Here is a 10,156-nt window from a genome sequence, read left to right as displayed (position 1 = left end):
ATTTTTTATATGAATCAGATACAAAAGAAATAAATGGCTAATATGGACATTATTTTCTCTACTACCTTACTTACCATCAATCCAACCAAATCGCCTTGGCCACAAATCCTTTAGCCCATGTTCTGTCTCATTCTTAAGCCCGCGTCTCAAATCAGATTTTTTTCCGCTGCCCAACAAAGTTAAGCTGCCAACTGAAATATTTATTAGAACTTAAATTGCCTTCTAATTACAGTAGACGCCTTTGAATTAGCATTTCTTTCGCGTTTTCCTCACCTGCCGTGCGGTGGGTCGTCCAAAATGTGGCCCATCCCAACCAATCCCATTCCCCCAGTAATTCCAGCTTAATTCTGGGGTAAAAATAACATGCAATGGCCCGGCATTTACATAAGAAATTGGCTTGTAGAATTAATCCGCAATAAGCTCGCAGCGCGACGTAGAAATTACCGTATTAGAAAGCAATTAGCATTTGAATCTTTTACACTCGCGCCCACTCAAGACAATGCCCTCTGCGGGGGGCGTGGCATCTTGGGCGGACATTATCTATCGTATACCTTCTCAAGACTTACCTTCACATTGCAAGTCCACTGAATCTGCTCGGTCTGGGCAGTGGGGAAATTAAATTTCCGTTAAGGTTGACGCTGACGTTTGGCGGCGATTGGAAATTAAATTTACTGAGACTTCGGCGTGGCAATAAAAAATTCAAGTACACAGAGAAAAGTTAAAGATTAAGGGTTTATAAGATTATGGGAAGCAAATTTAAACTATGTTTTTAGAATCACACTTTTTGAGATAGTTGTATCTTCTAGTAGTTTATGCTCATAGCATAATATATTTTTATACATATTTATAAAAAAGTTAAAATTAAATCAAATTAATTTAATCAAAAATAACCACAAGTTACTATAAACACCTAACTTAAGAAACAGTTTAGGAGCCCATGTTTTTCTCTCCCGGCCAAATCAGCGATGTTGGCCTGCGTCCATGGTAAACAAATGCGCTTGGAAGCCATTAAAAATTATCATTTGCGCATATTGATTAGGACGACGAAGCTCCTGAGACATTGGATTAGGCGGGCATCGATGTGGGAGTGGGCTGCTGGGTGGTTCAAGATGGGTGGATGTCCCGAGTGTCCTGGCAGTTGCTGTTTCTGTTTTGCTGCCAGGGAAAACAAATATCGATTCCATCCCTTAAGCCCTGGCACCCGCACCCACACCCACATCACCCTCAATGGCTGCCAAACAAAGGAAGTGAACGGTGGAAAAAAAAAGCCGGAGAGGAAAAAACCACCCACCCACGATTGAATTCCACCCCTCGCGGGCGAGTTTCCACCCCCACCCACCGGCTGACAACGCCAGACGACGCTGACGAAGTTGACTCCGGTTTTTAGGACTCTGGGAAGCCAGGAGTGCAAAACTGCAGGACTCCTGGACTTCTGGGCTCATCCAAGCAGCGCAGAGCAACCATTAAAATTTCGAAAATCCATCATTGGAAAAATGGTCGAAAAAAAGCTGAGCAACAACAAGAACAACAACGCACCACTTCCGGGCCATGTTTTTTTTACTCTCTTGTATTTTGTATGTTTTTTGCCATGGCTTTATTGAGGGTGGCGAAAATGTCGATTTAATTTTCAATATTCATAAATTTATGTGTGCGTTTTACTCTGTATGTGTGTTCTTTTCAGTTTTCTCTTCCTTTTTCGCCGACGGCGTGTGAGTCCGGCCAAAAGTGATTTGATTTTCTAATTTGCAACGAATTTTGGCCCTCTAACAGGCAACCGACCCACCCACATGTCTGGCCTTGCCAACCGCCCAACTCCCCCCCTTTTTTCGCTGGGGCAGCCATGTAAACACAAATCCAATCAAATAAACGAAATTAAGTGCCACGTTGATTGGAGGCAAATCTGTTTTTCAGCCTCAATGATGACAATCAAGCGGAGTTGGCAATGCCAAAAGGGAAATACTCAAAATCGAAATCAAATTCAAAATCCGAAAAAAGCTGGCGAAAAAAGCAGATAGATTTTTTCGCTAACGCAGCGAAAAGCAAATATTACTTTTCTGCTGGAAATATGCCACACAAATTTGCATTAGGCACCTGTAATTTCCACAGAGCCCACAGGTCTTGCGGCAATTTCCCTGTGGCAAAATCTTATCCCTAGTGGCAACCAGGGGCTGGGAGGATATTTTATATTTTGATTGTTATTTGTGGGGACACTAAAAAAGCCAACAATGTGCGGTGCGTTCGGCTTGGCCAACTGTTGTGGCTTGCCCCAAACCTCCCCCCCCCCCAAAAAACGCCATTCCATAAATCCAAAAAACGCCCACAGAAGGCGGGACACTGGCTTTTATTACAAGTTTTCCGGGCAAGGTGGCCCACTGAGAGATAGAGGGAAAAGTGCGGTCCTGGCGAGTGGGGAGATTGAAATGTGAAATATTTTTAAAAACCAATTTCGTTGAGCCTGGGCCCCAGCAACGCACGATGGCAATTGGGGATGGGGCTCTTGGAGTTCCCATAAAAGAAATTGTTTTTATGAATTTCATTGAAACGAGCCGAAAACAAAGGCAGCCGCCAGTTGAAGTCCAAGTTAAAGAGAGATTCCTTGAAAGCACAATGAAATACAAGAAAGAAGCTCACAAATATTTGCTACACAAAGAAAATTTTCGCTTTGTAAAGCTGAAACTGGTATATCCAGACCTTAAATTGACAAAATCATCATCAAGCTGTATTCAATAATAAGATAATATTTTTAAAATCGCTCAGAATACTTAATCTGAGCAAATTTTCCTAAATTTGACTACCAAAAACCATAATCCGTTCTCAATTTTCATACCGCAACACCAGTTAATCAAAAGCCATTAATAGAAAGCGAGAAAGTAATTAGGGCCCATTAATGTGGCTTGTTTACTTTTGTAATCCCGGCTGTCATAACTTCACCTCATAATTAGTAGAGCCAGCGGAAATTGGCATACTTTTAACCCTCGACCCCGGAGAAAGAATGGGATTGGCACACAAAGCGAAAGGTGAAAGTGAAATGGCAAACACGGCCAACAAACAACAATGGGAATTAGCAAACATGACAATGATAATGGCAGTGACAAAAGGGGAGTGCGACCCCTGAAAATCGATTCGATTTTGCGACTTAATTGCTTTGACATTTGACTCTGCCAATTTGGCAAATCTCTTGCCAATCGATCAGGGGTAGATCAATGGAGGGGTGCGGATTAGGGGTTTATGGAATTGGCAAATTGTCTGGGCGTCAGCAGATTGATTTGTGGGGACTTCGAACCTGTTGATGAAAGTGCAAAATGCTTGCTTAGATTCCGAAAAAAATTGACAAGCACAAAAAGTTTCGGAAAGCAGCTGCCAGGAAGAGGATCCTTGTCTGGCAGGACTATAATTTTCGGCCTGGGAGTTTCTCACGGGCCTTTTCACTTGCATTATGCATGAGATTTGCCGGAGATTTCTGGAGAGGCTGAAAAAAAGTGCCCACCCCTCGATCCTGCATCCTTTGAACGTGCCTGTCGCCTCTTTTGTGTCCTCTTCGCCGGGCTGCGTGACAGGAAGCAAATGTCCTGTTGTGTCACTCATATGCAAATTGCCAGGCATCCGTGTTTTTCTTTTTATTATTTCTTATTATTTTTTTATTTCATACCTTCATACCAGCTCCATCTGCGTCTTATTAATTAGAATAATAATTAATAAGGCAACTCCTCGACGGCGGCGCACGTGCAAAGAAGCTCAACCCTTCGGGGCACCGGCATAAATTAGTTGCCTCATTGCCAGGACCTTTTAAGGATATACGTATTACATGTACCTGCCCCGCCAGCCAAACCAATTAAATTACAACCAAGCGGCCAAATGAAGCGTACTTAAACACGTCGACGTGACGTGGAAATGTAACCAAATATGATTTTCCTGCCGTCGAAGGGTTAATGGAAAACTCGCTTCGAATTTGCATATAATTTCTATTTAATTTAGGAGATTTTTCACCCCAGCCGTTTTGGCCTCCAGCATCCCTTTCGCATTTTGTTCCTCTGCAGGCCAATTAATAGCTAACATTTTCACTTTGACTGCAGTATTTTTTTACTTTCCTACGAAAAAATATAAAATACCACCGACATGGAGTGGAAAAAAGAAAACCTTTCAATGTGCACACTTCCTGGACAGACAACCACAATAGCACCAAAAAAAAAGAGGACGCATCCTGTTTCAGCTGCTGTGTATGCAAATTTTTTGGTTCTAACCTTTTTTCGTGGGCATTTTTTTTCGGGTTGCTGCCGACTGTGATGATGGAAAGTGAAGCGTTTTGTTGTCCCGACAATATGTAACTGACACTTGAAGGGGTGTTAGAGCAGCATCTCGATGTTTTAGACCCGATAAAAACAACATTCTGCCAACGGGAAGCAATCTCTAATGTAAAAACTCCATTAGCAGTTCCTGTTCCTCTTTCTCTGACCGCCTTTCCTGCGGAAAGTTGTCGCCTGTTTGATGATTCTGTGCAATGTAAGCCTGATTTATGATGTTCCAGCGCTAAGAAAAAAGAACCCACAAAATTCACTTTCAGGCCGCAATAATACAAACTACAAGCTCTTCAAAATATAGCCAAACATTTTTCCCAAAAAAAAGCAAGTAAAGTAAATACAAAAAAAATGAGAAAAGAAAGGAAGAAATCATCAGCACGTGGCTGAGCCAAATTGATATGCGCCATTAGGGTGGCTGAGAAAGTGATTAGGGTGGGGTATGAACAGTAAAATAGAGTATAGTAGGGGAGCTCTAGACTAGAGTTCACTTTTTGTGGATTTTCCTGAGCATTGGCCATGTGAGATTCGCTTGGGTATGGCAAATATAAAGAAATTATACGAAAATGTGATTGTCATTTTGGGCAGCAAACTTTTTGTATAACAACGACTACTGAATCAACTATACATTCGGAAATTGGTTCATAAATTATAAAACATTTACATTAACATAAAGATTTATGAAAAGAAAAAGATTTAGGTTCAGTAAAAAATGTTAAATAATATAAACAGTAATCTGTACATACTGTTTCTATTCTAATCTATCTGAAGATATAGTTTGTTCATTACTTAAAAATCCTTTTAAAACAAATAGTTAAATATGGAAATTTTTAACCGCTATGAGATACTTCATTTCTGATTCATGATTTTAGAAAAAAAAAAATCAACAAAATTTCCTGCTGCCAAGAAAACAAACCAACGAATATGGCAACTCATGCGGATTTTCTTGCGTTTGGGGTGGGTACTTTCGAGTGGGAGGATGGGGCGGTGGAGCACCTTATCCATAAGCAATGATGAATAACGGTGCTTACGCTTTGGACATTTGATTAATGATGCGTTTACCGACCTCCCAGCCCCCTCCTCAGCAACCATCTTGGCCGTCGTCTTGCGCCCGCGCACTCAATTTTCAACGCCATTTTTCGGTGGATTTCGGTGGGTTCTTATTTTTTTTTATTTCACGATGGCACACTATTTCGGGTGCGTTTTAGCGGTGCGCGGACTTTTTGTTCTTTATGCCCGGACATAACTTTATTTTATTAGCACTACGTGGCAATCTGCTGGATTTGCGCGGCATTAAAAGACAATTTTTACAACTTACCAGCGATGCTTTTTCATACTTTTCCCTCATTTGGATCGCCTCGGTCTTTTCCTTTCCTTTCAACGCTTGGCCTTTTTTATTTTTGCAGCTTTTACTATTTTTCATGGTCTGTGGCCTGGCAGACATCATTTTTTGTGGGCCCATAAAGTGCGGGTCTGTTTATTAAATTCCGTTGCGGCAAGTTCATTAGACAAAGAGCAAAAATTAATCAGCGCTTTCCTCAACCAAATTCACTCCTCTCATTTGCTCAGCAGCAGTTTCAGCGGATTACTTGTTTAGTACACATTTCTATGGCTAAAGATGGGAACCAAATTGTATAGCGATTTACGAAATTTATTCAGAGATCTTTCATTTGTACATATTGGTAAGCCACTTCTCTCTTAAAAATGCACAACCTATAAAAGAACTATTTGATGTTCTCCATTAATTTTACTTTTACAAAGGATGTATGAATATATTTTAATCTTAAAGTTCTTCAGTTTTCTCTTTAAGTGTGCATTGTTAAAATAAACTTTATTTAGAAAAGTATATGAAAATAGGTGAGATTTTTAATTAAATGTTTGGTTTTCCTATCCCAAATAGTTCATCAGCATCATGCTAAAACTATAAATGCCTTTCGTCAATTGCAAAGCTGTGTTCATTGACAAAGGCGCCATATCGGCTGCAGTAAGGACAACTTCATTTTGAGCCTTGGCCAGCATCAGGATAATAAGTTTCGCCTCCTTAACGGGTAGCTCATACCACAAACAATTCGTGTAGATCACACTCAGGAAATCCTCATTCTGAAATGCATAAAATGATTACAGTTTCTTAAACAACAACTAAATTACTTACTGAATTTTCCACTAAAGTCCCCAGGCCGCAAAAGGTGTAGAGAGTTATGGCCGCATATAAAAGGTAAAGAGGAGCTGCGGGCCAGGCTTTCATAAAGATGCAAGATATGGTGCACAAAAGACCTACGCAAGTTGTGGAAAGTTGAACGAACAAGACTATGGAATAGATCTTCTTGGTGGTTTGAAGCATTCTGCATAAATACAAATATATGTATACAAAATCTTAAAAAAATACTGATTTCATTAAGCTAATTACCTTGTATATAACTGATGCCAGGCCAACAGGTCGCAAAGCATGGCTCTCACTTTTGGAAACTCATTCCTTTTCATAACCAACTCGTTAAATTCCGTCAGCTTCACACAGAATATGTCCTTGATCAACGGCACATGGGTAACGAAAAGAAATAGGTACATATCCCCACCGTAGTTACCAAATCCACCGAATGTAATTAAAATCACATGAGCAGCCGTGAGGATTAGGTGTCCACCATCGGTAGTGTGATCGAGGAATGGTATAAGAAATTGCATAACCAACACCTTCTGGTGCAGAATCAGCAAATAGAATATGGGAAAGGTGATTACAAGGCCCAAAAGAATAATGTAGACGAGCATGAAGCCGATTAACAGAGTCCATGTAATACGGATTCGTTTCTCCAAGCATTTAGTATATTCATCTCCCTTAGAGCCGTATTCTCTGCGGAAATATTAAATATGAAAATGTTGTAAAATAAACAATTATATATAAATATTTATATTGATCAATATGCCTTGCGGTTGTTAAAACCAAACTCTGACCTATAGATCTCCTCGTAGGTATTCTGAACTTCTCGCATGTGGCAAGCATTATTGGCGGTTACCAAAAGCTTAGTAAGTCCCTGAACGGCCGAGCCAACCATGGCCAATGCCTGTAGGATTATGGTGAGGTCTCCGTTGATGACCACTCCCACATAAATGGTATATCCTGTACAGGCGAAGAAGAAGGCAATAGCTGCCATCACCGCGTAGGTGAGCCACCACATCCGAAAATTGGGATCTGCCACATCGTTTCCGCAAAATCCCACGCAGAAGCGGATCATTCGAATGACTTTACAATAACGCTCTACAGGCTCAACTTTTGCCATTTTCAGCATTGTTTGGTAACTATGTAACTTAAAGGAGAACTGTTTTTCAATTGTGGAAATAGTCCTGCTTTTATAGAGTTTCCGAGCTGGCGTTTAATGTCATAATATAGACGATATAATTGCGGCATTTAGCTAAACAATCTATTATAAATAAATAATATTCAATGGCGGTCGATATCTGAATAAAGTGCACTTACACTCTGCACTAAATATGTTTTCCATTAGTGTTCTCAATGGTATATTTCTTTTACGAAAATAAAAGGTATAAGTCTAAGAACTGTATGCTCTTTATTGATTTAATAGGAGATGAATCGCATTTTGTTTTTCCCCATCGTAAATCTTCCATTACCTCCCAGCCAAACAACTTTTTGCATGAGCACATCTGACACCCCGACCAGAAAACACAATATAAGGAGAAAATCTCCACGCAATTGATTTAATATAACATTTTTTAATAAAATTTGCTGCCCGGAAAAAAGTGGACTGCGAATGGAAAATCAGGAGGGAAACGTGAGCTGTTAGGGCAGCTTAAAATTATATCTATTTGCGGAGCGCACAAGTCCTGACGTGAAAATTTCGGGGCAGGAAGCAGAGTGTGGGGGAAAATGCGTAAGCGCCTAAGCTTTGGGCCAACAACTAATAAAGGCTATCAACAACAGTTCAAACAGCACCAGCATCGCAAACAACAACAGGCCGAGCAACAGCAACAAGGACGACAGGACAATGGGCACGAAATCAGGAAAACAGGATGAGAATGCCAGTGTCGACAGCGCATACGCACTCAAGTGAATATTTTCTCATTTTCTTGCATTTAAGTTGGGTTCGCTTTGAAGTTTTGACATTTCATAAAGCGGCAGCGAAACAAATTTCGTTCTTCCTCATTTCGCTTTTATTTCATTTTATTTTTTCGTTTATTCTATATATTTTTTTTCGATCGAAAATCCGAGCAAACAAAAGTAAAAGCGAACGCTCGGCGCACGCAGAAAAAAAATATACATATTCCCTGCTTAGTCACCCCTGCGAGGATGGAAGGTGTGGCCAAAAAAAACGACCCTCACAGGCCTACCCCCTGGAAAAATAATCGAAAGCACCACCCCACTTAATACCTCGCCATCGTGGCGTATACTTAATATGGGCAAAAGGCCAAGACAACAGGAGCTTAAAGTAGCCAAGGAAACATTAAAGACGCTGCCAGGCATCTCAGTTGGCCCACAAAATTACTTGCTCGTTAGTTAGGAAATACCTGGTATTCGTACTACCCTCCTCTATAATCAATCTATCTCGCTCTTTCCCACTCTGTCCCTGTTACTCACTCTATCAACCCTCAATGGAAAAAAATAAAAGGTGGGCTGTCTCACGCTCGCTTATTTTCCAGCCGAACAAAAAACTCATTCCAGTGGAAAGTGCGTGGCATTTCGAGGCCACCGCTCGCCAGTGGGCGCCACTGTATACACTGCAATTTCTGTGATCTCTTTGTTGTATATTGCGCATGTATAATCACTAGTAAATAAATTTAAAAAAAAGTTAAATGTTAGCTATTTAAAATTAATATTTCTTAGTTAATTATACACTGTGTAGGTAAAAATGATCGCAAGGCCATAGTTTATTTATAAGTAATCTCTTCATATGAATTTAATAATAGTTTCTAAACAGAAAATAGCTCTTTCCTTCTTATTATAAATAATGTCAGTTATCGACCATATTCATAATTTTTTTCCATAAATTATAGACCAAGTTGCGCTAATCATTTTTTAAAGCACTTCCCCGCCTATACAAGCGTCTTGTTTGTCTCTAATTATATTTTAATTTGCGCAATCTGCCTGTTATTATTTCTGTGCACGGCAATTGCCTCCAAGTGTTTGCACTTCCCGGCGAACATTTTAATTGCAATTATGCCAGGACGACGAAGGCGAGGTCGCCAGTCCTCCAAGGAACCATCGTCCTTGCCGCAGGGCGTTCTGTTTGGCACGTAACGCCCGTAGCGCCCCTTCAATGGACACTAATTATTCCGGCCGGAGTCGGGCCGAGAAATTCGTGTCAAATCAGAAAGATTTCGTAGCCGCCCTTTTTGGGTAATTACATTTGGGGAATGGAAGGAAATTGAGCGAGTGCACAAATTCGGAATGTTAAACAGCCATCCGACTTGGGGTCAGCTTAAAGACTGTCCCCAGGAACTACCAGGACCGCCATGTGACCCTTTCGAGCAGCCAAACAATCGAGCTTGAGCAGCCGAATATTTTACATTTCCAATTTACTGGCAACAACGAAAACAAGTCACGTACGGCCCAGCTCATTTCCTGTGCCATTTTGGGCCCGACAAAAGGTGTCAAACGGATGCAGACAACGTGCCGCGTATGTCGAATGTCCTGCAAAGGACTTGCCGAGAACTCACCTTTCAAGATGTGTCTCCTGTCCTGTAATCAAAGGAAAGCCGCGCCCCAAATTCACCGAACTTTAAACGTTTCTTAATTGTTAAACTGCCGCTGGGCAGCTCCCCAATCCAAATATTAACTGGGGGTACAGGACACCCCGAAGGACTGAAGACGATGGCTCACAATTAAGCTGAAGAAAAAACCGCCAAAAGACAAA

The 10,156-nt window shown here is 40.9% G+C and overlaps 1 protein-coding gene across 1 annotated transcript; it reads right to left on the bottom strand.

Moving 5' to 3' along the window:
- Positions 1-6,182: 6,182 nt before the first annotated feature.
- LOC117141136 (odorant receptor 67d) lies at positions 6,183-7,576 on the bottom strand. Its single transcript, XM_033304461.1, has 4 exons — positions 7,242-7,576; positions 6,703-7,140; positions 6,448-6,637; positions 6,183-6,395 (listed from the first exon to the last, which is right to left on the bottom strand). The coding sequence occupies exons 1-4, from the start codon at positions 7,574-7,576 to the stop codon at positions 6,183-6,185; spliced, it is 1,176 nt and encodes a 391-aa protein (XP_033160352.1).
- Positions 7,577-10,156: the final 2,580 nt, after the last annotated feature.

This window comes from Drosophila mauritiana, chromosome 3L (genome assembly GCF_004382145.1).
Source record: "Drosophila mauritiana strain mau12 chromosome 3L, ASM438214v1, whole genome shotgun sequence".
Lineage (NCBI taxonomy): Eukaryota > Metazoa > Arthropoda > Insecta > Diptera > Drosophilidae > Drosophila > Drosophila mauritiana.
This window is presented reverse-complemented; position numbering and strand designations above follow the sequence as displayed.

Coding starts and splice junctions, on each gene's coding strand:
- LOC117141136 (XM_033304461.1), bottom strand. CDS start 7,576: ATGCTGAAAATGGCAAAAGTTGAGCCTGTAGAGCGTTATTGTAAAGTC. Junction 7,141..7,241: donor ACCTACGAGGAGATCTATAG/GTCAGAGTTTGG, acceptor ATATTTCCGCAG/AGAATACGGCTCTAAGGGAG. Junction 6,396..6,447: donor GGACTTTAGTGGAAAATTCA/GTAAGTAATTTA, acceptor TATGCATTTCAG/AATGAGGATTTCCTGAGTGT.